At 42.4% G+C, this 27562-nt stretch overlaps 1 protein-coding gene across 1 annotated transcript; it reads left to right on the forward strand.

Annotated features, from left to right (window-relative positions):
* The first annotated feature begins 9827 nt into the window (after positions 1-9827).
* CC1H2orf80 (chromosome C1 C2orf80 homolog) lies at positions 9828-27320 on the forward strand. Its single transcript, XM_049614431.1, has 7 exons — positions 9828-9868; positions 11628-11709; positions 13746-13828; positions 15366-15453; positions 15856-15927; positions 26482-26569; positions 27119-27320. Exons 1-7 carry the CDS (start codon positions 9828-9830, stop codon positions 27268-27270), a joined length of 606 nt encoding a protein of 201 aa, XP_049470388.1. The 3' UTR covers positions 27271-27320.
* The last annotated feature ends 242 nt before the right edge of the window (positions 27321-27562 follow it).

Raw genomic sequence — 27562 nt, forward strand, 5'->3', positions numbered from 1 at the left:
TCGTAAGCTCTGGGAAAGCCTAAGGGAATGATTTTTAAGATTAAAAAATTGTTCCAGTTGCCCCTGCCTGAGTCTTTAACAAGGAAGGAAAGGGTTTTCTCAGTACAATCCAGGTCAGATATTTACAACTGACCTGCCAACCACACTATGGTCGGAACACAAACTACTGCTGAGGCTAGAAAGTGTGCCTTACAAGTATTATTAATAAAGCGCGGCATTATGAAAGAAACCTCACAGACATGAAGGGAAATGCTTACCGCAGAAACCAGAGGTGCACAAAGCCTGTGTCATGTCTGGATCCGAATCCGCAACCGAGGAGTTGAAAGACTGCCCGAGAGTCCAACGTACTCTGAAATATTTGCCAAAATCGCTCCTTGGCTGTTCATGCAAAATCCAGGTGATCCCCCAATTGCACCAGAAGAATTAGTTGATAGACTCTACACTCACTTGTCAGAGGAAGAGGAAATAGAGACAGCAATTCTAACAGTGTCTATCGATATTTAAATGTACCTATCCCTTGAGTTGGCAATTCCACTGCAAGAAATCGATCTTAAGGGCATGCTTATTCACAAAGCTAAATATGTATTTATATAAAGATGCCACTGCAGGATTGCTTAGTGCAGCAAACAACTAGACACAACCCAAAGGTCTCTTTCTAGAGGAACTGTTAAATATATTGCGATGTAATACTATGGGATGTACACAGCAGTTCAAAGAAATGAGGCAGATTTATATATCCCAATCAGGAGAGCTTTCTAAGGAGGTTTTAAGGGGGTGGGGAAACGATACAGAATATCACTATAATCCCATTACACGAAAAGAGACACGTCACAAGTGTTTCTACATTTACCTATGTATGTAAAGGCTTTGTGTTATGACTCAAGTGACACATACTTAAATGTTCATAATGCTTACAACCAGAGGAAAAAAAGTTTGCTGGGAGATGGAAGGAGGCTGTACCACATGACTTAATGTATCTCCATGCCATTGGAGTTTTTAGCAAGAGCGCGTTTGAGCATTGCTTGAATCATTTTAACCGATAGCTTTTTAAAAGAAATGTAAAAATAATTAAATTGGCTATTTTGACTATCCTCCCCGAATCCTGTTTACTTCCCTACAAAGACCTTCTTTATGAAACAGGAATCTCAGAGAGAAAAATCTAAATCACATAACTGTGGCAAATTCACACATACCTAGGATTTCCTGAGAATATTCACCCAGGATCCTGGGATCTAATTGCTTCAGGAATGGAAGAGACCACAGAAAGAATCCATACCATGAACCAAGTGAAAATACTTGGTTCAGGGATTCAAGCTTAGTTCAAGTGTTCTACAGAACCATGCAAAAGGAGAGCAGTCATTTGTGAGTGTATACATGGAGAATCCCAGGAGTTCTAGGGTTGCTCTCAAACACAGACTTATAACAGAGGCTTAGAAAGAGAAAGCTGTTTAAGACACCAACCATCCAACAAAGTAAAAATAATCAGAATCTGAGTCACCCAGAGTATCAGACTGTAATGCATTGTAAGCCGTGAGGAGGAATGAACCTGGGTATGTGTGGACTGGTTTCTCCATACCTGAGAGAGGTGACTGCAGGATGAGTCTGACCCAGGAAAGGGGGTTGACATTACAGTTCAGTCCTAAGAAGCTGAGAGTGACCTGAGTCTCAAGCCACATGGACTGAAGGAGGTGAAGGTGAAAACATTGGCAGTGACCAGGGAAGCAGGAGACCAACTGCAGAAGTGGCAGAATAAAACTACACAAGACACCCAGGAGGCCCCCGTGGAAATTTATGAGCTTTGCGGGGAGGGTTTGTGGGAAACTGAGGTTTCCTCAACTCTGGTAAAGAACTAGTCTATTAACATTGCTCCTTATCACAATTAGAAGCCTATTACAAACTCTACCTCAGCCCCATTGGATTAAATGTACACCCAGGTTACATTTAAAAACCAAGTCCAGGGTGCCTGGGGGGCTCAGTCAGCTAAGTGTTGGACTCTTGATTTTAGCTCAGGTCGTGATCTCACGGTTCATGAGTTCCAGCCCCGCATCAGGCTCTGTGCTGACGGTGTGGAAACTGCTTGGGATTCTCTCTCCCCCACTCTCCCTCTGCCCCTCTTCACGTGTGCGTGATCTCTCTCTCCCTCTGCCCCTCTCCCCCGCTTGCACGTGCACACACATACTCTCTCTCTCAAATAAAAAAAAAAAAAAACAAGTTCTATAAAATATCTATTCTTAGATAAGAGAACAATGGTAACTTGAAGCATGATCTTTATCCCTTCTTATTGGATTAGTAGATGAATTTCTAAGTTGTTTGTTGTTTCAAGAAAGACTACTACAGGGGAGCCTGAGTGATTCAGCCGGTTGAGCGTCAGACTCTCGATATCTGCTCAGGTCCTGATCTTGTGTGGTGAGATTGAGCCCCCTGTTGGGCTCTGCGCTGACAACTTGGAGCCTGCTTGGGATTCTCCCCCCCCCCCCCCCCCCCCGCCTGTACCCAGCTCATGCACACACACTCTCTCAAAATAAATAAACATTAAAAAAAAGAAATACTATTGCAAAGGCAGTATTTCAGAATGATTTATCTCCTTAGGTTGGTTGAGAACGATGACCTCTGGGTCAGCCCAATCCCTACCACGCTTCCAAAACCTCGCTCGGAAAAAAATAAAGGTGGCAATATTACCTATTACTTCTTCACTGTTTGTTTCTCGAAGTCATGGTCCTTGCCCTGTTGTTGTGTATCTTTCATGAAGCCAGCCACAGAATAGAACAGCACTTCCACGTTTAGAGGCTTGTAGAGTAATAAGAAGAAAAAACTCAAAAGAGGTTTATAAAAATGGTAGTATATTTTAATTGTTGAAATTTAATACCAAAAATACTTGAATTATAATGTAATATAAATGTGATGTTCACAAGCTAATGATAGGAAGAAAAACATATGGATCCATGTTGATCTAGAAATAAGATACCTGTTTAAAGTTGATAGGTAAAGGCTGTGTTTCTGTTACATGCAGCCGAATGTCCTGTATAACATATCTTGCTAAGTCTAAAATGGTGGCTTTGGGGTGCCTGGGTGGCTCAGTCAGTTAAGTGCCCAACTTTGGCTCAGGACATGATCTCGTGGTCCATGAATTTGAGCCCTGCGACAAGCTCTGGGCTGACAGCTCAGAGCCTGCTTCAGATTCTGTGTGTGTGCCTTTCTCTGCCCCTCTCCTGCTCACGCTCTGTCTCTCTCTCTCTCTCTCTCTTAAAAATAAACATTAAAAAAAATTTTTTTATTAAAAATAAAATAAAATGGTGGCTCTGCCCCCAAGGAAAAATGGCAGCTGGTGCCCACCAAAGGAAATATCACTGCTGCACTCACAGTGACTATCAAGGTGAAAGGGATCTGAATATGGCACCCCCAAATACTTAGGCTATTCCTCAGTCTTTCATGGGCCAGTAATTCTCAGCCTGATCTGTACATTGCAAGCCCTGGAGAAATCTGAAGAATATGGATGCCTGAGTCCTACCCGCAGAGATTCTGAGTTAATTGATCCAGGGAGTTTTAAAAGCCCCTCGAGTGATTCTAAAGTACAGTCAATGTTGAGAACCACTGATGCAAATGGAATCTTGGTGTACAAATCTGTGGTCCTCCTGACTTGCCCAGATCTGCTCAGACATGTCTAAATCCTAGGGTGAGTAGAGTCAGAGCTTTGTAACTCTCCAATGTCTGGTCTCTTGTGTTCACAGAGAAGATTACTAAATCTCATCTCTTCTCCCCCCCCCATGCAAAACCTGTATGCTCACATATGGTGGCTGGCCGTAAGCTATTTACATGTGCATACAGGTTTTTCTCCTTACCAAATGCAAATGCTAAAAACACTACCATCTGGTCAACCCCTGCTGACCACCCCCCTTCCCCAGTTGTTCGACCACTAAGGGCAAGAACATGCCTACAGATGAGAGAGCAGAGCTTCTATTTGCTAAATGTGTTCAGAGTTTACGTTACGTTCAGGACATAAAAAATTTCCCCATGCCAGACAATATTTAGTGAATCGTGATATGTGCAAAGCATCATTGTGCCTCTCTTTTGGGGAACACAAAGATAGAAAACATAATGTTTACACTTTGGGAGCTTACCATCTATCTAAGGGGATTCAATACAAACCTGCTAAGAATACATTTTAAAGAACAAAGGATGAATAAATTTAATTGATTAAGCTGCAAAACTATAATAATAACAACAACCTATAACACACCTATAATGTTCTAGGCCAAATATATGACATTTCTAACATTTGGAAACCTATGAGATAGATTTTCATTGCACTTTACAGAAGTTGGAAATAAAGTACAGAAGTTGAGCAACTTACCCAAAATCACATAGTTACCACTCCGTTGTCTATTGTGTGGTAGTATTACTTTTCAGTAATTTACATTTTTTTTTAACGTTTTTATTTATTTTTGAGACAGAGAGAGACAGAGCATGAACAGGGCAGGGGCAGAGAGAGAGGGAGACACAGAATCGGAAGCAGGCTCCAGGCTCTGAGCCATCAGCCCAGAGCCGACGCGGGGCTCGAACTCACGGACCTCGAGATCGTGACCTGAGCTGAAGTCAGACGCTTTAACCGACTGAGCCACCCAGACGACCCCTTTTCAGTAATTTAAATATAAGTCTTGATGACGATGAAAAATTCATATCTACATTCTGTGGAAATGTTCCACAACGTCAAGTCAATATTATTACATGCAGATATCTTGAATACTACAGGAATCTTAGAAAGTTTGAAGAATACATCAAAAAGTCTGGTGAAGATGCATTGCCTTGGGGAGTCAGACCCCAAGTGGATTTTTCCTCCGACAAATCATTGCCCTTTCTATCCCTTAGTCTCCTTATGTATAAAACATGGATATTATTTTTATATCTGCCTCAAAGATGTGTTGTGAGAACTGAGAATTTCTTGATGTGGTAGAAAAGCGCTTTGGCCTGTTGCATTTTGTTTTGATTTTAATGTCTTGAGAATAAGAAATATAAGAAGAGGTGGGTTTTCTCACAAAGCTAAAGCAGCCAATGTGGAGGGCTCCTCACTTTCTTGGGTTCTTCAAAGGCTGCACGAGTTCCCCATGGGGGAAGTGAGCAGAGGCAACCTAGGCAGCCTAGGCACCACCCTCCATTCCCTCCTGGTGGCTGCCCTGGCATTGGTGCAAGGCACGTTGCTACCATTACCTCCGCCAATGCTGGGTCTTAGCAACAAGCAATCCCTGTTGGTCCATTGAGCACCGAGACCCTATCTGGGTTTTCCAGGACTGAAGCTGGGGAGGAGAGCACTGCAATTGATAGATCTTAGTTTTATTGGGCCAGCTGCAGTGACTTCAGCTGTGGTGATAGGGAGAGGGGAAGGGAGGCAGGGGTGAACAGACCTAGCAAGGTCAAGGCTGAAGTTCTCCAGGGTTTGCCCTCTGGCAAGGAGCATCTTGGGAGCAGAAAACTGAAACATTGGGGCAAATGTTATAGAGTAGGCATCACCAACAGGAGTCAGTAAGCTGAAAAACAAATTCTAGTTTATTCTAGTATTTTATTTACAATTAAAAATAATTGTGAACAGCCACACTAGAGGCAAGACTGAATTGTCTTTCTAATGTCTCAATAGAATATAATATTATAAAATCTCGGTCGTATTTAAAGAAAAATTTTTTAGCATTTATTTATTATTGAGAGACAGGGCATGAGCATGGGAGGAGCAGAGAGAGGGGGAGACACAGAATCTGAAGCAGGCCCCAGGCCCTGAGATGTTAGCACAGAGCCCGACACGGGGCTCAAACTCACGAACTGAGCTGAAGTCAGACGCTTAACTGACTGAGCCACCCAGGTGACCCCAAAATCTCGGTCATATTAAGAAATAATCAAAGAGTATTATGTTAAAAAAAAAAGAATTTTAGGGCATGTCAGTTAATAATAAAGTTAATATTAATACTGTGATATTTTTTTTTGTATATTTTTAATGTGTGGTATTCGTCAACTCTTTGAAATGTGAAACTTGAGATACCTGGGGTGGCTCAGTGGGTCGAGCATCCAACTTTTGATTTCAGTCATGATCTCAGGGCCATGGGATCAAGCCCCGTGTGGGGCTGTGTGTTGGACATAGAGCCTGCTTAAGATTCTCTCTCTCTCTCTAAAAAAAAAAAGTGAAACCTGTGATCAAGGGTTCTAAAAAAACTCAATTTTGTATTCACAATTTTACGATTTTTGTCTTAAATTTGCATAAAATTCAAACTGTATAAACTTTAGGCTCATAAAGCCTGGAAAGGTCTGGATAGAGCATAAATTCATTGTGGAGTGAACAACTATTCTCTAAAAGTCCAGATCTAGAGTTTTTACTGTCACTCATAGAACACCTGAGACATCAAGTAACCAAGAGACTTGGTCGGTGGGGAGGAGTGGAAGTGCTCCTGATAACAGACGCCCCGGTGTCAATGGGCCAGAACAAACTCTGCTCTGTCCAGGAGTATGGGGGAGACTTGCACACAGGCCGTGGCAAGTTTTGGTCTTCCGCTAAGAGGGGTGGGAAACTGTGAGCAAGCCTGAAGCAGGGGAAGAAGTACTCAGGATGAAGAGACAAGTGTGTGAGCAGGGAGACCCCCTAGCAGGGGGGAAATGGTGATGCCTTGCACCAAGGTGATGGTTCTTCAGGACTCCCACCGCACTATCATCAGGTGGAATCACCCTGAATGCTTTGGGGCAGACGTTCCCCAGAAATCCCTGCTCAGTCAGTTGACTCCTGGGTCTGCAGCCAAGTGCTATAAAAAACCCTGGGGGAGGGGAGGGGGACTTCTTGCATCCTCTAGGCTTTCCGATTAATCATTTAGGTGGGAAACCGAAGCCTGTTCAGGTAAAAAGATACGTGAACTCCAGGTCAGGATCACAACCCTGTCTAAATATATGACATTCTTTCCCCTGCAGGATGGCAGGGGTTGGAGGAAGGGAGGGGATGGGTAAAAACAAATTATTTTCATTCAGTCATTGTTTCCTAGCAACCAAAAAAAAAAAAAAAAAAGGCATGTGTTTTCCTGATGTCTGTGAGCACCAGCCCAAGACGATGATGTTCAATGCTCCAGCACGCCTCCAGAAGCAGGGAGAGAACAAAAGCACCAGAATCCGTCTCTGGTTGGTAAGAGATTCTGAAAGGGGAATTTATTAAGGGCTGGGCACCTAATAGAACACAATCTGAGAGTCCTGTATCATAGCTACAGGGGTGCAGGGAGGGGATCTGCATGGAGTATACAGATATTTACAGATATTCAGGGCATGATATTCTTACAGAGTATGTAGGCTGTGACTTCTGGGGGGTTGGTTTCTATGAAACAGCTAATGCCTGAGACAGCTAACATCTTTCCATTAGACCCTTTGTGTGTATTTCCAGCCAGAGTCTTGGTTTTTGTTAAAGCTCTGTAGACAGAAAAGAAGAGTGACTGGCTGAATTCAAATTTAAACCAAATAGTCTATGCAAATGGCCCCCTTTCAACCACACAGAGCTACTCAATGTACGAAGTCACTGAACTCTACAGCTAGAAGGGACCTTTCCAATCATTCAATGACTGTTTTGCAGAAGAGGAAACAGAAAAACACAGAGACATAAATTCACTTGTCCAAGGTGACACAGCTAGCTGATAGCCTTACTAGGTCTTTGGACCTCCTGGGGGTGAGGCTCGCTCATATTTTTAAGATTTAAACCTTTGTTTATTATGCCACATTGAATGGCGTTGGGGAGGGTGGTCCAAGGGGAAGTTATCACAGTGGGCAAGAAATGCATATTTTATAATTTAAGTCTGAAATTCTAAGGGCTGGCTCAGAATTACAAACAAGAATGGGTTAAAGCAAATGCTAAGTCTTTTGCTTTTTAAAAAAGCATCAAAGCTAAGGGAGCCTATCTGCCCCCTTGTGAATGAATTGAAATAAGACAAATGTTCGGCCGACAAATGCGTTTCCAACTCAGTGAATTAGAAGAATCATAATTTGTGCTAGACTTTATGAAGTTTCGAGTGGTACGGTGAAAAATGCTCTTGGTGATATTAACCAGGCTTATCATTTTTTAGACAACACCTGAGACTGGAATGCAGAAGACCCAAGAAGCTTGGCCACAACCATGCCAGTCAGTCAGTGGGTACAGCAGACACTACATCCTGGCATCTGGCCTCCCCCGTCCAGTGCTTTTCCTTCTCTAGGTTATGAGGTCCCCTCTCTGGCTTATAGTATTCTCTCCCACTTGACTCTCCTAGAGAGCTATATTACTGTCTATACAGTTCATTCATTTCCTGTGGAATGTTCCTACTTTGTTACCCCCCCTTTTATCTTTTCCACATCCCATCCAAGACTGAAGCAGATGCAGTGGCAGCAAGAATGGTCCAAAATAATTAATTTAGTCTGGTGAAGAATTCATGTAAATTAAGGACATCCTGTCTTCTCTCTGCTTATTGTTAGAGAGTTGAATCAAATCAAGCATCATGTTTAATGTAGTTTACAGACTACATTTTTTCCCAGAAGTTTCTAAAGTTTTATTCAAACCGTACTTAGAGTGGCAATTTAAAAACACATGCACAATTTCAAAAACACAGAAGGTAATATGATGAACACCTATAGATTTATCTTCCCAGAGTCAACAAATGTTAACATTTTTTTATATTTGTTCTCAGGGTTCTCCAGAGAAACAGAGCATATATGTATCTATGTATAATGTATATACATGTACAAGAGAAATTTACTGTAAAGAATTGGCTCACATGATTGTGGTGGCTTGGCCAGTCCAAAATCTGAAGGGGTAGCTGGCAGGCTGGAGACTCGGAGGAGAGTTCTTCTGGCAGAATTTTTTCTTATTTGGGAGGAATCAATCTTTCTTCTATCCAAGCCTTCAACTGATTGGATGAGGCCCATTCACATAATGGAGGGTAATCTGCTCAACTCAAAGTTGATTGACTTAAGTGTCAATCTCATACAAAAAATACCTTCACAGAAACACCCAGCATAATTTTTGACCAAATATATGGGCACAGTGGCCCAGCCAAGCTGACACATAAAAGTAACCATCACAATTTGCTTTCCATCTTGTTTGAGAAATAAAACATTGTGACATAGTTGATATTCTACTTATACCTCTCCTTAGATGTCCCATTTAAAAGTGATGATTTTTTAAATAAACTCCTTTTTGTGACCTCAAATGCCTTCTGATGCCATCACCTAAACTCCGGTTTCTGGTTCAATGTGGAGATAAGAATTGAAGACATGGCCTCACCTTTGCCATGATGATGTATTCTTTCCAGGACCTACCGGCCATAGGAAGTTGTACACAGGTTCTATAGAAAACTCCATTATGAGCCATTGTACCAAGGTGGATTCACTGGGAGTCACTATGTGGAATGCACACAGAACTCACATGTTCAGACCACAGCATGTTTGGATGTTTCTGTCCAAATAGTCTCATCTACTATTACATGAGCCATGACTATTTTACTTGCTTATTTATTGCAAGGATAAGTAAATGGTGAATGTTGGGAAACTTGGAAAGAATAAGAGGTGTCAGACAAATTCAAGGTACAGTGCACTGCCCTCCCACCCCCAAGCCAGTTTAATTCCAACCTGGAACCGGCTGGATAAGAGGCCTGAGCTCTGCACACTCCCGGATCCCTTCCAGAGTCTAGGACTCCATGACTGGTATTTGGAGTGATAGCATCCTTAACTCAAATTCTCTCTGATTTGCTGCTGTAGCTTGTAGGCTCAAAGAGGCTGACTCTTCCCCAAGGATATCAAGTGCAGTGTAAGCTACAGATATCTGCTCATCTGAACAAGCCTTAATCATGGAAAGAAAGCTCCTAAAGAAGGAAATGAAAAAACTCCTGTAAGTATGATTGAGAATAAGCTTTCGTTTATTACACTCGGCATTTGGTGGGTTTCAGGTCATCGATGGTTTGGATATTGGCAGAGGGTAAAAATCTAAGAGAAGAATGGATTCCTGCACTATAGGAGAAAGCTAGATGATCTGGCTTCTGCCTCCTGCCTGAGAAGCCTCACGTGTGGTGCAAAGCAGGATGCTGACTCTCTTGGGAGAGATGTTTCTGCCAAGACCGTGAACTGCACATCCGAGGCATCCCCATTCTGGAACCTGACAGCTGAACCCCCAGGCCAGGCTGCCTCTACCGGACAGGGTGTGCCTTTGAAAGGGCCCTGCCAGGAACACAGGCGAGATTTCTGCAAAATGTGCCCAAAGGTACATTTATAAGTGTAGCCTGCCTCTTTCATTGTTAGTCTTATCAACTAAATAATTCATCTCCTTGTTCTTGCCATTTGAACTTAAAAAAAAAAAAAAGCCAAGTTCTCCCATGGAAAAATCTTTTTTCTCCTATGGTAGCTTTTCTATGATTTGGTACTTTGTTAAGAGGTTGGTGAAAATCACAGACCATATGAAAAGGGGAGAAAAGGCTGTTCTGTTTCATATATATTATAGGCACAACAATAATATCCTTTTTATCAAAGACCTTATCACAGTCTTCATCCAATGTCCTTTCTCTACCTACTAAGATAATTATGTTTTAACAAGTCCTTAAGAAATACTGGAATAAAATATGTAGGACTACACATAATTACATGTATGGGCTTGGAGGCCAACATAATAATAATAAAAAAAAAAAAAACAAACCCTATTATCAGGAATGTCAATTCCTCCATGTAGAACTGGCATTTCAAAACTGATATAAGTATAATTTTATATCTAAAGAATACATTTAGGCTACTTTAAATAAATTGCCTTGGAATTAGAAAGCAAAAATTTGAGAATTTTTAAAAAAATCTTAGCCTAGTGATTCAGAACTTTAAGAAACCAGACACAAACTTACCACCCCCATTCCCCACCCCACCCCACCCCACCCCCCACAGTAACTTGCCCATAGTGCTTGGTAAAGACCTTGAAAACAGAACTGGCCTTATGTAAAAGTGTGCAGATAGACCCCGGGAGCCAGAATCCTCTTTCCTTTATCAGGTCCCTCTGGCTCTTCTCCCTGGGGGGCTGGGGGGGGGGGCGGTAAACCACTTTCTCTTTTCCTGCCAGGACCCCTCATTAAAATCACTGGTAGGGAAGGATCGCACAGGACACACTAAAAGTGGAATTTCTGGTACGCTTTTCTGTATAACTCCTCAGGATATTTGCTTTCTAATGGGGGAAAAGGGGCCTTAGGGTGAGAGAATACATCCATACAGAATATCACAGAGCTGGAATTTTTCAACTGTGGACATTCTGCCTGGGTTTAACACGGGCAGCAAGGGAATCTTTGTTTTAAACAGTGGATCTCAATCCTTTGGGTTTTGTAAAACCTTTTCTGCGTGTGGGAATTTGTGATGCAGCCCCGCCTCCTGCTTTCCCATGAATCCTGTTCCGACTACGGGAGTCTTATTTTTAGATAAATGTGAGGTAAACTCATGGTGGTTGAACATTTAAAGCTGCACCGTTGCAGAATTGCCTTTTAACTCAAAGCGAATATTAGCTGAGCTACCAGAGCTCTTGGGTTTTGGTGGGGGAGGGGAGGCACTGGAAAGAGCGCGCTTCGGCAAACTGAGCTCCCCTCTCCTTCCCAATGGTTCAATGCTGCTCTCTTGCTTTTAAGGGGAGATTATATTGGCATCAGACTTCGGGAAAATGAATTTGACCCAAAAGGAAGAAGGCAACTCACCTTTCTAGATGATATGGTAAAGAAAGGCATGCCGACGCAAGTCACATTTGTGGTTTTTTTTGTGTTCAGGGGACAGAGCAAGGACCTAATGTATATCCTAAATAAGCCTAATCTTGATCCTCCCGTAATGTCCTCATCCTAGAGTCCTCCACACGGTCTTTTCGACTCATTACACTGAAAGCAAAAATAACGAGAAAGTCCAAGTTATGAGACTGTTTGCTCTTGGCTATTTCGCTCCTAGAAAAGATTAAAAAGCAAAATGGATGCAAAGTTAAACGTTACATACATGTTGTTCAACAATTTTTTTGACAAAATAAGTTATGTAGTTCTCTAATTCTATTTATTTATTTATTTATTTACTTACTTACTTACCATTTGCATTCATGGAGAAAACCAAAGAATGGAATAATCAAAATCCGTCATCATTGTTAATGTTGAAGTTCAGATTCATGTTCTGTAATGAAAGTTCCCTTCACGGAAATTATGTAAAGGCCTAATTCACAAGAAATTAGTAAATCCTCAGCTTCTTTATGCTTACCTGTTTGCACTATTAAGGAAGAAAGGATGTGTCCCTGCCCTACCCTCCGTCCCTGCCTGACTTCCCTAGAGCTGAATAAGCAGTTAGGCCTGGTGTTCTAAAGTACATCTCTGTGCACATGTTAAATGGGGAACTTAAATCGATCAGATAAGTGCTTTCAAACTTTAATGAGGTCTCATCGCAAGGCCCTTTTGATTGTGGAAGTTGGGGGTGCGTGGCTGGGGAATTTGTATTTGTAATAAGCAAACAGGCCACGCCCACACGGCTAGTCTTGCATCAACCTTTCCATTAGGTTTCAACCACCAATCACAGTTCTTTTTGCTGTTGTTGTCCGCTCTCTAGTTTTGTTTAGTCACTGGAAGAAGTACAGTTGACCCTTGATTTGACCCCAGATTTGAACTGTGTGGGTCCACTTATGCACAGAATTTTTTTTAATACAGTACAATACTATAAATGTATTTTCTGTTATGATTTTCTTAATCAACTTTTCTCTAGCTTACTGTATTATAAAAATGCAATATATAATATATACAACATATAAATATGTGTTGATTGACAGTTTATGTTACTGGTAAAATTTCCAGTCCATAGCAGGCTATTCACAGTACACAGATTTTAGACTGCAGGGGTGGGTGCATCTAACCCCTGGGTGTTCAAGGGTCAACTGTACATTGTTTCGAAAAAGTTAGAACCTTAGAACCCATCTAAAACCCCAAAAACAAAACCAACCTTCCCTTTTCTGGAGGGGGGCGGGGTAGAGAGAGGAGAAAGAATATTTGGATGGGGACAAGGTGAATATGCTTAGAAATTACCAGGAAAAGATGGTCAACAGGCACGGAATGAATATTTGAACTGGTCCTCAGCTTTTTACTGCATACTAGACTCTTAGCAAGCCACTCATTGGGGTCTACCTCCAGTCGTTTGCTCATGCTGGTCCCTCCACCCTCAAGTTCTTCTCCACCTGTAGAAATTCTCCTGATACTTCAAGCCCCAGCTCCACCAGGGCCCTCTCTCTGAAGCCTCCCGGGATCTCCCTGACACCCCAGGTGGACACACCACTTCCCTGGTGCCCCTGGGAGCACATTTCTGACGTTCTGTTCACAGAATTCAAAATTGTTCTCTGAGGCCCTCTTCCCCCCACCTTCACTTTTTTCTATGTTAAAATTTGAGGACACTGAGGTGCTGAAAACATCAATTGCTTACCCGAAGATATACCATGAGTTGTTGGCAATACCTAGATTTGAACCCAGATTCCCAGTTTCCTTCCAAGAATCCATCCTTTCTTTTCCTGTCACCATAAATCAAAAACAAAAATCGGTTCTAGTGAGAGGTAAATGTAATGACTGAAGATCCCTAAATATTTCTGTCTGGGAATCAGGTTAGCTGATGATCCTCACCTTTGTGGATGTGACAATATAGTAGAATAGGCTTAGCAGTGCCATTGTCATTGGGTCCAGAGAGTGCTTCGGCCAATGTCTAAGCCCATCCCTTTTCTGTCTGCTTCCCGCTCCCAGGCACACTATGACTTGGCCATCAATGTTGCTTTGCAATGGCTGGATCACTTGGAAGACTTCACTTGGCTTGAGTGGGAGAAAGTGTAAGTGGAAATGGTTTCTCTTTCTTTCTTTCTTTCTTTCTTTCTTTCTTTCTTTCAAATATATGACTATGAGTAGTGATAGACAAAACTTCTATCTGGCATCATCCACCACGAGGCACTCTGATTTGAAAATACTGCAGGGTGGGGAGCCTGGGTGGTTCAGTCAATTGACGGTCCAATTTCGGCTCAGGTTATGATCTCACAGTTCATGGGTTCAAGCCCCCATCGGGCTCACTGCTGTCAGTACAGAACCAGCTTCAGATCCTCTGTCCCCATCTTTCACACTCCTCCCCTGCTCGCACGCACTCTCTCTCTCTCTCTCTCTCAAAAATAAATAAACATTAAAAAAAAAAAAAACCATTGAAAACACTGCAGGGTGAGTATCCATCCCTTTCCAGCTAGAAACCTGAAGAAACCCTATAGTTGTCAACTTGGAGAACTCATATACTTGTTCGTATATTTTGTATCTACGCATCGGTTTCTGTCAGATGAAGATCCTTCTCCCACATAATGTTCTGTCTTAGAAATATGGACCATACTTTACTGTGCCCATGCCATGATTTTTAAAACGGTCAATTCTGTGGGTAAAGGCTCTTTCTGAGGACTATCAAACACAACTTCTTAAGCATTTAGCTCAATATCTACCTGGGCTGAGGTGTTTGAATTACAGCTGTGTCAATCCTTTCCAGGATTATTGGTATTTTCTGCCATGTCTAATGAAGACAGGATTGAATAGCTTATTCCAGAGGCCAGTTATTTTTTCTGTTCCATTGCCTTAGAACACACACCTTGTCCTGGCTCGCTGTATCAGTTAGGGTTTAGTTGTAATAAGCAGAAAATCCAGACGTAAGCCTCACCCCCCAAAAGAGGAGGGAAGAAGGAATTTATTAACTTTGCGTTTGAAAAGTCCATGAGTCGGTCTGCATTAGGCAGGGCTTAATTCAAAACTCAAATCGTGTCATCAGGATTTACTTCTGGACTATTTCCCCTGGGTGGACATTATTCTTAATTTCAGCCCATTTTATTGCAACATCCAGTCCAAAGGAGAATAGATTTTTTAAAAAAATCACAAGATTGTGTCTCAATTGTGCCTCAGCCCCTAATTTGTCTAGAGGTGGAAGGTGGGGGACGTGGAATACGCTGACTAGCTTAGTCCACAGTGTTTTACCCTTGGAATCTAGGGGTGTTCATGGCTTCCCGAGAAGCACATAGGCTTACAGTGGGTAAAGCAGTTCCCCCCATCAAGAAGGGGAAGAGGATACGGGTTGGCAAAACCATTAAGTGTCCACCATAGTGGCCAATGGTTGCTAGCTGTGAAAACACGGACCAACGAAGGCAAATTCATCACCATTGTTGGAAGATTCAGAATTCTAAGTGTGTACTTTACTGAGAGCAGATTCACCACATTAATTTTGTAAATAGATGCATAACACATGGCCATTGGAGATTACTTATGGATTATTATTAGAAACTTAATAGATGTCCAAAAAACCCAAAAATAAACCTTCCATTGTTATTTACTCCTATTCCCCCTTAGGAAAATGCCATTTCATGGCAGACCCACATATCCAAACCGGAAAGAAAGAGAAGCAATGATTTTATCATCTTACGCTGGAATCTTAATGGTAAGGTAAAGAACACTGTTTGCATATATGGGGATTTTATATTTACTTATGTGCATTTTGATATTAATGCATATTTATTTTATTTTTCAACCGCTCTTCCTAAATGCTTAAGGTTTACTAATATTAAATGTTCCAGTTTTAAAGATACAGTAAAAAGTCTTTTATGCCTATATGGTATTGTGAAAACCTTCATTTAAAAGGCAAAAAAACAGAATGAAAGACATAAATAATTGGATACAGGTGATTCTGATTTACCTGCTTATTCAGAAATTACTGATTTAGTGCCCATGCTATCCAGGAATGATGCTGTACATGTTGGAGCTACAATTGCTTTGTGTCGTAATAAAAGAAAAACCATGACATGATAATACATTTGTTGGTGCTGTCGTTTTTTTTTAACAGAACAGTCTCCCAGTTGAGGAAGTCTTTAAAATGTATGGAGCCGATTCTTCTACCAATACTGGGGCCACCAAGGTAGGGGAGACCCGAGACTATCAACAAGAGGAAATTTTAGAGAGGATTTCTTTATTTTTATACATTTATAATGGATTTTTAACATTGTCAACTGCATGAAATAACAGTTGTTAATCGAAACATACAAAACCAGAGGGGACCACATCTTACCTGGCTCATAAAGGTTTGTAAAACGCTTTCCTCACGTGAGGGCTGTGTTCATAAGGACAAATGTGTTTTGCGTAAGGCTAAGTAGAGGCAGCAAACAGGTCGCCAGGCTCTGAGTCTAGATTCTGCCTCTGTCTCTGGTGAACAGAATCTCTCGCTTACTCTGTAATGCACGTTTGGCAAGCCCAAGAACTCCCCTTGCATGATGTATCAGAACATCCAGAACTCAGGCAAGATGTGCAAGGTTTGTTCTCGTGATACGTTCTGTAGTTTGCTGCTGCCACACTTCTTCCCGCGAGAGTCCTTTAATCACAACAGTAGACACGGCAATTATCACAATTCCAGTGACCTGAGTTCTGACACCTCTTCTACAGAGCCCTCGGTCCTTGCCTTCTTTGATCTCTTCCATATACTGATCTAAAAAAAAATTTTTTTTAGAATTGTGAATGGTCTTTACAGCCAATTCCATTTTTGCTACTTATGGATGTATGGACATTTAGTAAGCATTAAACAAGAGGTGATATTTAGATGTGAACTACCTATCCGTTTACCTTTAGATACCTGTAGGAAATGGATGAGGAAAGGGGGATGTGCAGTGGGAGTGAGGGACAACCCACACCCACATACCCAGCCCTCTGCTCACACGATCACTGTGGATGCCCCCACCAGCACTTGGCAGGGAGGCCAGGGCAGGGGCAGGGCTATGGTCACAGAAAAGCCGCCCCCCTCCCCCCCGCCCCGTTCTTTACCCGCAGACCATACAGCAAATCAAGAACTCACCATGTCCAGCTTGTGAGTCAAGCATTTACAAAAAGAAAGAAAAAAAGGAAAAAAAAATCAAGCATTTACTAAGAAGTGTTGTAACTTTGAATCCCACTGTCCCATCGCCTTAATCCATATGTAAACTGGCTCTAGTTCTGAGACTCAAGTTCCCTTGATCACAGAGGAAGTCAGTACCTTTTCTCTGATCACTCTAGCTTCAACTACATTGATTGATTGATTCATTCATTCATTCATTCAATATGGTTGTAGGTGCAAGGGATATAATGGTGATTGAATCAGGCAAGATTACTTTTCTCATGGGTTTTATATCTTGTACTGGACCTGACATTCCACCTGGTTGAGATAAAGCCACTCTGTGCCCAGTTTTCCTCAGAGACCAAGCTGTTTTTGGTTTTTAAAGAAAGCCCAACCCTTTTGGTTCTTTAGAGAGCCAAGCAAACCATAATGCTTCATTCCTGCTTGGTTGTTTGTTTTGTTTTTGTTTTTTTTTCCTGCAGCTTTCTCTCTTTCAGGCTGCCCTCTTTCCCCCTTTCCCCAATACCCCCAACACATACACATTAATATCTCAGCTTAACCCTTTCCTTTTAGCCATTGTGTTTTTCCTTATCTTCCGGTGCCTTGGAACAGCTAGGCAGTCATCAGGCACTGATTGGTTGGTCTCACTCGAATGGCCAAAGGCCAAATATAAAAAAATCACATCCTGGAAGGGATGGCCCTGTGAACCTTTCTAGTTTTGGCTGGGTTATCAATTAAGAAGGTTTGCAAACATGGGTGCCTGAGTAGCTCGGGCCAGGTTCCTTTCAAAGGGCCAGAACAGGAAGTCATGCTGTTTAGAGGAAGGCTGACCAATTTCTATCTATACATCTGGTCTTTCACTTTTTCAGTAAAGAGACTTTATTACGCACCTTCTCTGTTCAGTTATACACAGTCTCTATCCTCACAATGGACAATAGGTGACCAGTAACAAAAAGGCTAGGTGTGCACATAGACTACATAATGACCAGCTCGGAAGGGAAATAGATAATATGGTCATGGAGGGGGCATTCCTTCAAAGGTCTGCGTCTATTTGTTGTTACAGGATCTGTCAGCTCATTTATTGGTTTGTACAGGAAAGGCAGCTTGTGTAGGGGTTAAGCATGAGGATTCTAAAGCTAGACTGCCTGGGTGTGAACCCATGCCCCACCAGCTCCAGGCAGAGTGGTCTTGGGTAAGTCATCTGAGTTCCTTCAGCCTCAATTTCATCGTAAAAACTGGGACAAGAAAATGGGATTGTTGCGGGAAATGAGGTGAATTAGTAAAGCCCCTAGTGCTGGGCACATGGTAACCTCAGTAACTATAGTTAAGGTTCTGGTACTTGGGATTTGGGTATTCGATTTCCTCTATGTTCCTATAAATCAAGGTTTCTCAATATTTCAGGCCAGATAATTCTTTGTTGTGTGTGTAGGGCCGTCCTCAGCATTGTTGATGTCTAGCAGTATCTCTGGCCTCTACCCTTTAGATGCCAATAGCTTGCCCCAATGTGATAACCATAAATGTCTCTTGGCTTTGCCAAATGTCCCTTCAGAAGCAAAATCACAGCTAGTTGAGAACCACTGCTCTAAATGTTCAAAAATTAAAAAGCTCATCAATCATCCAAATATATTATTAACACAATATAAACTTTGCCCATTTTAGACACCAAATGATCACAAAGGGTATGATACCACTTGAGCTACAATAAAAAAGTCTGAGGATCCTCTACCCTTGTGGACCTCACAAGCTCCTCCCTGCTGCAAGAATGCCCACCCAGGCCTTTCTATTGTGGCTTTATATCAGCTCAACTCAGGGACCTCCTCCACATCTTATTTAAAAAATTAGTAGAACCCTCAATGGAGATGTAGCATTTCAAAGATTAAAGTGGAAGAGCTATTTTAAAACAGTCTTTCAGGGGTGCCTGGGTGGCTCAGTTGGTTAAGTGCCAGACTTCGGCTCAGGTCATGATCTCGTGGTTCATGAGTTCGAGCCCTGCATCGGGCTGTGTGTGCTGACAGCTCAGAGCCTGGAGCCTGTTTCAGATTCTGTGTCTCCCTGTCTCTGCTCCTCCGCTGCTCGCACTCTGTCTCTCTCTCAAAAATAAATAAAAACGTTAAAAAAAAATAAAAGTCTTTCAAGGTTTAACATAATTTCAAAAAATTGATTTAACTAGGCGATGAGGTTGTTCAAAAGAAGTTATTGACAAAGATTCTTCTGGAATTACTGCATATACCTGAATAAACTTTTTTGAGTTGTTTTAAATGTTTATTTATTTATTTATCTTGAGAGAAAGAGAGAGCGAGCCCGTGCACACTTGCAAGCCAGGCAGGGGCAGAGAGAGAGAGAGAGAGAGAGAGAGAGAGAGAATCCTAAGCAGGTTCAGCACTCAGTGCAGAGTCCCACACGGGGCTCCATCTCACAACTGGAAGATCGTGACTTGAGTCGAAATCCAGAGTGGGACGATTAACCAACTGAGCCACTCAGGCGCCCCTATCTGAATAAACCTTGATTCCTTTGGATAAAATTGTCTCCTAGACAACAGCTAAAATTCTCCCCAAGCAAGAGCTTAAAGCCCTGTTGAATACTAATCAGATTATGTAAATTTCTGGCCACTAGAATTGGCTACAGTATATAGTGGGTTGTGCAAAGCCTTGATGGTTTTCTTCAGGAGTATTTGCTGCCACCTGGTGACAGAAAGGCATCATAGGCCCAGTATTGTTCCGTCAATTATCCTCAGGTTCTATTCTTGATAGGGAGCTGTTATTTAATGACAGGGAGCCATTTTTCTGCTGAGGGCCTTGGACCTATAGAAAAAAAATCAAGTAAAGGTCTCACACCAATGATAGTTATTTACAATTACTTTAGATATAAAATAGCCTACTCGATTTTAAACTAAAAAAAAAAAAAAAAAAAAAAAGGAGCATAAATCTGCCTTCAACAAAGCAAGCCAGCAATAAAAACATTCCTCAGCTCCATTTCTCAGAGAAAGAGGAAAAAGGAAAGGGAGGCAGAGAAAGTAAAAATCAGTGCAACCGAGACAGGAGAAAGATGAGGAGAGGTGGTAGAGAACATCGGAACCTCTCTGCTTTCCTTCTCTCTTCCTGTAGCCACACCCCAGGTCTGACCCGCCATCGCTTAACTGCATCCAAAGTTCAAAGCATGCTCTTCAGAGATTGGTGTCCAGTCCCCGCTCTGTCCCTTACCAGCTGTGTGGCCTTGGATAAGTTATTAACTTCCCTGATTCCCAATATCCCTATGTGTAAATATGCATGATTTCACTTACCCAACCCTGCTAGGTCGTTCTGAGCATTCATATCAGGTGCATGATGCTGGCACAGGGTGGGGGGCCTTCAGCACACTCAGGATGGTCAGCCTCCTTCCCCCCACCCCCCGGAGTCCATTGATAGCAGACTGATTTCTCCGCAGCAGGCCCATCTTCCACCCTCAGACCCGTTTGCAGCCCCACCCTCAGGCACTCACCACAATAATCCGCCAAGTGTCTTCTCTTCTTGACCCAGCCTGAATCAGACAAAAATGAAAAAGTGTTTTCATGATAAAGACAGGGACCTACTGCGTTTATACAAAAGTTCGGTATTGGCAGGTCTTCTTGATGGGAGATTGGAAACCACGCTTTCAATATCCATGATGTCCAAATGAACACTCACAACAAATGTTGAAAGTATAAAGGCCAAGCAAACAACAGATCCGCCAAGTGGATGAAATTGGACGTATCAACCGTTTGGGAGCTCTCCCTGCCCCTACCCTTCCTTTTGCTCCAGGCTTCCACTATCTTGAATCACGAGTTTATCATTTTCTTTTCTTTCTTTCTAGTTTGACCGCATATACATGTCTAATCAATGTATCGTTTACTTCTGCATATTCTTTGAATTTGATATAAGTAATATAAAAGACAGTCTTTGTAAATAGAGCAAATGTTTTATTCCTTTCTTCATTCAACGCTATGTTGCACAAATTCATCCCTGTTGTTACACACAGTTTACTTTCACTGCGTATAGTATTCTGCTGTAGAAGAGTATGCCACCGTTTATTTATATATTCTTCCATTATAGACACTGGGATGATTTCTGTGATATGTCTCTTTGTGTACAGTAAAAGAATTTATTTATTTTTTCTTTATTTATTGAGAGAGAGCAAGAGAGAGAGAGTGCATATGAGTGGGGGAGGGGCAGAGAGGGAGGAGGAGAGAGCATCCCAAGCAGGCCCCACACTGTCAGCAAAGAGCCGGACTTGGGGCTTGATCTCACAACCGTGAGATCATGACGTGAGCCAAAATCAAGAGTCAGACACCTAACCAACTGAGCCGCCCAGGTGCCCCGCCCTTGTGTTCAGTGAAAGAGCTTCTGCGTGGTCTGTAACTAGGTGTGAACCTGCTACGTCACAGGGATGTGCATCTTCAACTCTAGATAAAGTCTAATTGCTTTCCGAAATGGTTGTACCAATTTACACTTCTACCCGCAGTGTAGGTCATCCGCTTGCTGCTTTCAGGCTTTTTAAGCTTGTCCGTCTGTTAAGTGGCTGAGGCCTTAACTTACATTGTGGTCTTAATTTTCAGTCCTCTGATTATCAATAAGCAGCTATTTCTACGTTCTTCTTTTGTGAAGTGCCTGCTGAAAATCTTCTGTCCATTTTTTGTTTGTTTGTTTATTCTGCTACAGGATATATAATCAGTCGAGTCCTGGATTTTCCAGTACTCTTCCTATTTGAAATTTGCCGTTTCTCTTCACAGACATTAAAATGTTTGGAAAATACGATGTTGCCCCATCCCAAGCACATTTGAAAAACTTCTTGGACAGATCCAACTGTCTTTCCAGACCACATGCCCTGCTTTTACTTTGGAAAATATGATTGTCATATGCATATACCCGATCACTTTGACATCTAGAATCAGGAACTTTCCACCTTCTGTCTCAATGATACCAGATGACATGTTAATAAGTTACTGCTCAAGGCTGAAAGAAAGGTTCGTGCGGATTCCTGTCTATGCTCTTCAGCCCTTACTGATGTATCCAGGGCCTTTCTTGTGCACATTCCTACGTGACACATCCCCATCTTCTCTCCCTCTTCATGCTTCCAGTTAGAAGAAACTTTCGTTGAATGTGCTTCGGACATAATATGGCACCTAAGGAGAACTTGAATCAAGAAATAAGAATTGCCATAATACTTCCACACTGACACGATGATGATATTAGGAAATAGCTTTAAAGGAAAAAAAGAATGTACAACCAACTCTAGGTTTAGGATTTAAATTTCGCCCTACTTGGAAAATAACTTCTCATACAAACCACACAGGAAGCTATAGGAACTGCTTGCATGAGCCATCAGATTATCAGGACCGTAGAATATTTGAGCTGGCAGTGACCTTTAAAATCATCGGGGTCTGTCTTCCCCAGTGGATAGGGAGCTAGAGCATGAAAAACATCAAGTCTTGAATCTTCAAAGGCATCGAGAACAACGTATAAGCCAGTTTTCTTTCTCTTATACCTGGCATATGTTGTTCTGAAGGGCCGTTCTCATAGCCATAATCGCCCCACCAATACGAATCCTCATTTTATTACTTTCTGTGTTTTAGGGCCATGTTTCTGAATAGATATCTACTTCTTGAAGACGGAGGCCGTTGCTTATGTTTATGTTTAATTTTTTACAATGCTGGATAGCAGGTATACTCTATAAATATGTTAGCCATTTAAAAAAAGGCTGAGGTTTGGCTTTGATTTTCTTTTATTTTTTTTTTTAATTTTAATTTTTTTAACGTTTTTTTATTTGTTTTTGAGACAGAGAGAGACAGAGCATGAACGGGGTGGGGGGGCAGAGAGAGAGGGAGACACAGAATCGGAAGTAGGCTCCAGGCTCTGAGCCATTAGCCCAGAGCCCAACGCGGGGCTCGAACCCACAGACCGCGAGATCGTGACCTGAGCTGAAGTCGGCCGCTTAACCGACTGAGCCACCCAGGCGCCCCTGATTTTCTTTTTTAAAAAGCCTGTAGTGTACTTGTTTTCTATTATTTTGGAATTCTTTATTATTTCATTCCTTCTCTTTTATTTGAGCAAATGTGCTCTTCTCTGTCCGGTTTAAGGGGGGAAGCTTAAATCATTGATTTTGAGCTTTTCTAATATATACACTTAAAGCTATAAATTTTTCTCTCTAAACGTTTACTACTTTGATTGTATCCCTCTTATTTTGTTACAGATGCAGTTAAAGCAGGGATTTTGTTTCTCAAATAAACATATTTTCTAATTAAAAAAAAGGAAAGCTGAGGTCAAATTTATTTTTTTAAGTTTATTTATTCATTTTGAGAAAGAGAAAGAAAGAGAGAGAGAGAGAGAGAGGAGAATGAGTGGGAGAGGGGCAGACAGAGAGGGAGAGAGAATCTTAAGCAGGCTCCACACTGTCAGCACAGAGCCCGATGAGGGGCTCGAATCCACAAACTGTGAGATCATGACCTGAGCCGAAATCAAGGGTCAGAAACTTAACCTACTGAGTCACCCAGGCACCGCAAAAGCTGAGGTCAAATTCAGAAGGGCTCTTGCTTAGGTGGCTATAAACTATTCTGTCAACAAAGAGAACACAACCTCATTTATTATTTAATCCATGTTTTCTGTGTGATAATAACCAAAAACCTATAGTAATCGTGAAAACCAGAGTCTGTTTCTCATGTGAAGGAGTCTGGAGGTGGGCAGATCGGGGCCACTACCAAGGCTCCACAGGGTGGTAAGGAACACAGGCTTCTCCTGGCTCTCTGCTCGGTTATTCTTATTGAAAATTGCAAAATAATACATAAATACAGTACCTTTCTTCACAAAAAAAATACACCCCCAGGGCGCCTGGGTGACCCAGTCTGGTGTCCAACTCTTGATTTTGGTTCAGGTCATGATTTCACAGTTCATGAGCCTGAACCCTCCGTCAGGCTCCTTGCTGACAGTGTGGAACCTGCCTGGAATTCTCTCTCTCTCTCCCTCTCTCTCTCAAAATAAATAAACTTTAAAGAAAAATAAAATAAAATAAATAAAAAATAAAAACTATCCCCCCCCCCCCCCCCCGCCAAATCCCACCTATGTATAAACCACACAATTATCTTAAACTCAAGTTCTCGTGGAAATGAAGATTTCTACGTACTTTGAAGGAATACCAGTGATGTGGGAACTTGATCATTAAGAGTTTGGATGATAGGGTAGAAATGTTCTACTGACCTGGAAATCTAAAAATGGGTATTTATTTTATTGTCCTTGTCTTTCGGTATTTGCCTCAGTTGTACATCATGTAAAAGTGTCCTATTGATGAAATGCCATATTTGTTGAAATGTACACATAAAGAGAATTGTATAATCACATCTTGCTCCTTAGAAATAAGAGTTCTGTAAATTCTGTAAATGTAATGCCTGAAGCTCTCTCGGTGACAAAGCAGAAACTTGTTGGTCTTGCAGAGGGATATGAATTACTTCAGGCCTGCTGGCTCTGAGTAGTTATTTATTATTAGTTATTCGATTAGTTATTTCCAGGCAGGATCCTGTAAAGGAAATGGTGGCCAAGTTGTTGCCCTGGGTAATTCACTACAATAGAGAGAGATGAGTCAGGGAGGAAGATGATGATTATGATGGTGATAACAAACATAAATAATAATTACTCTTGTCATTAATTTGAAAGCTAATATGTGGTGCTATGTGCCAAGCACTATTTTAAGTCCTTTACATATGTTAACTTTTCAATCCCTACCACAACCCTGTAAGGTCACTGCCGGTGTTATTATTATCACGTGAAGAAACAGGAGGAGTTAGGTGACAGGCCCAAGGTCACACATCTTGTAGATGGTGCAGCCTGCCTTCACAGCCAGCCAGTCTGAAACGAAAGTGTCTGCTCTTAACCACTATTGTTTGACTGGAATGGGAGTTATTCAACCAGTCAATGACACTTGAGGGCCTCCTCTCTAAGGCACTGGAGAGAAAAGGTTAATTTAGCTAACTGGGCTCCCTGCTTGCACACTCCAACCCATGCTCCACACAGCAGCAGAGCTAAACCAGACCTGGTCAACCTACTGCTTAAACATATGTCAGTGGCTTCCATTGATTCCTGGAATCGATACAACGTAAGCTCCACACCATGGCCAACAAGGACCCAGGGCATCTGGCTCCTGCCTCCCTCCTCAGCCCCAACTACAATTTCCCCTTTCTCGCTATGCTCTCGCCACCCTGGCTTCCTTTCTGTGTCTGGAAACACAGGTTATTCCAAGAGGACCTTCTCATTCCCTTTGCCCGGAGTACTCCTCTCCGGCTCTTCCCAGGGCCGTCGGCCACTCACTCTGGAAATCTCAGCTAAAACACTGCTTCCCTTCTAGAGGCTTCCTCTGGCCACTCTGAAGTGGTGGCTATCCAGTCACTTGCTAGTACACCATCTTGTTTCATTTATGAAGTCCATCACAATGTAGGCTTACCCTGGTTGTCTAATCATTTATTGTTTGTGATTCCTTACTCAGCTCCAGAAGGGCAGGAACCTGGTCTGTCTCAGTAACCACCGCTCCTAAAAGAGGGCATGGCCTGTAGTAGGTGCTCAGTAAAAACTCACGAAGGAATGAATGAATGAAGAGACAGTCCTAACCTTGAAGAAGTCCCCAGTGTAGAGCAGCAGACCGTGGGTTATGACTAAGTGCAGATATTACACACTGCGGCTCTTCTACGTGAATGCATGCTTTGAGTTCACAGAGGAGTGAGTCAGTAATTCTGCCTGGGGGGTAAGGTGGGGGGGTGGGGTGCCAGCATAGGAGAGTGGAGGTGGGAGACATTGGGGCGAGTTTCTCAGAAAAGGTGATATCTGAGCTCTATCTCAATGGAAAAGGAGGAGCCTGTAGGCAGAAAAGGAGGGAATGGTTATCACGATGTGAGGAGCGGGGTCAGCGTGTGAACGAGCCTTCCGGGCAAAGGGGACCAAGCGTGGCAGCAAAGGCAGCGAATGAACGTGCATACGATGTGAGGCATGAGTTCCACCAGCAGACATCCATGCTGTGTGAGGGGACCACGGCTGCTTCAACAGACCAAGTGTCGCAACTCGCGGCTGTTAACGGTGCAAAGTGTGTGCAGCTTTTAAAAACAGGACTGTTTGGGGGTGGCTCAGTCGGTTAAGCGTTGGACTTTGGCTCAGGCCATGATCTCACAGTTTGTGGGTTTGGGCTCTGCGTCGGGCTCTGTGCTGACAGCTCGGGGCTTGGAGCCTGCTTCGGATTCTGTGTCTCCCTCTTTCTCTGCCCCTCCCCTGCTCCCACTCTGTCTCTCTCTCTCTCTCTCTCTCTCTCTCTCTCTCTCTCTCTCTCAAAAATAAATAAACATTAAAAAAAATTTTTTTAAGGGGCGCCTGGGTGGTTCAGTCAGTTTAGCATCTGACTTAGGCTTAGGTCATGCTCTTGGGATTCGTGGGTTCGAGCCCAGTGACGGGCTCTGCACTGACAGCTTGGAGCCTGGAGCCTGCTTCACATTCTATGCCTCTCTCTCTCTCTCTCTCTCTCTGCCCCTCCCCTGCTTGTGCGCTTTCTCTCTCTCTGTCTCAAATGAATAAACATTAAATTTTTTTAATTTAAAAACTAAAAATAAGACTGTTTTCCTTTCAGGTTCCCCGAGCTCCACCTTTCCGCCTCTCCTTGCACCCCTTTGCCATGTTAATGGCACCCAAAGCAGCAGAATACGCCCGCAAACAGGGTAAGCCTGCTTACTTCCACTGCTTGAGAAATTTAAGTAAAACTAGGAGGTGAATACACAAAGTAAGGCCAAAGTTGTTATAGCAATAAGACTCTTCTGTCCAGTTGAACAAAGAAAAAACAAACCAGAAGCATCCATGACTTAATTTCCCTTCATTTTATAGAAGTCAGAGAAGTCTTATTTCTCAGACCCTTTAGCATTGGGAGCAAAGCACTCTAATTTTTTTTTTTAATTCTTAAAAATGTTTTTAATCATTTTTGAGACAGAGACAGAGTGGGGGGTAGGGGGTGGGTGGGTGCAGAGAGAGGGAGACACAGAATCTGAAGCAGGCTCCAGGCTCCGAGCTGTCAGCACAGAATCTGACGTGGGGCGGGAACTCGTGAACCAGGAGATCATGACCTGAGGTGAAGTCAGACGCTTAACCGACTGAGCCACCCAGGCAGCCCTGGGAGCAAAGCACTCTAGAAGGGAAGAATCTAAAACCGTGGGTGGACTCATTTTTTTAAAAAAAGTTTCTTATACCAATACGGTTACTGCATGTGTCTCTAGGTGTCAAGTTAAGAAGGGGAGCAAACAAAAACGCCGCCAGCAGCTCTGCAAGGGAAGTAAATGTCACAGCATGGAAATCATCAAAAACTGTATCTTTGGACATCCAGCCCAAGAACAAAGTAGGTCTAAAAATGCAAATTGGACCAAACTGATAACGGAGAGTTTGGGGAGTATTTTACTTACATTGTGGTTAAAAGTCTAGCCTTTGGAGAGAGATGCTGTGGGTCTGAATATCAAGCCACTCCTTGCTGTGTGAAGCTGTGTGACTTCAGACAAGCTACTTAACCTGTCTGTGCCTTAGTTTCCCCCTCTACAAAACAGGAAAAATAAGGTTACCTACTGTCCAGGTTGTTGGGATGAGTAACTGGGATTATGCATTTTAAGAGATTAGATTATGCATTTTAAGAGATTAGATTAGTAAACCCTAAATAAATACTAGCCATT

This window comes from Panthera uncia (genome assembly GCF_023721935.1).
Source record: "Panthera uncia isolate 11264 chromosome C1 unlocalized genomic scaffold, Puncia_PCG_1.0 HiC_scaffold_3, whole genome shotgun sequence".
Lineage (NCBI taxonomy): Eukaryota > Metazoa > Chordata > Mammalia > Carnivora > Felidae > Panthera > Panthera uncia.

Coding starts and splice junctions, on each gene's coding strand:
- CC1H2orf80 (XM_049614431.1), top strand. CDS start 9,828: ATGGAAAGAAAGCTCCTAAAGAAGGAAATGAAAAAACTCCT. Junction 13,829..15,365: donor TGGCTTGAGTGGGAGAAAGT/GTAAGTGGAAAT, acceptor ATTCCCCCTTAG/GAAAATGCCATTTCATGGCA. Junction 15,454..15,855: donor CTTACGCTGGAATCTTAATG/GTAAGGTAAAGA, acceptor TTTTTTTAACAG/AACAGTCTCCCAGTTGAGGA.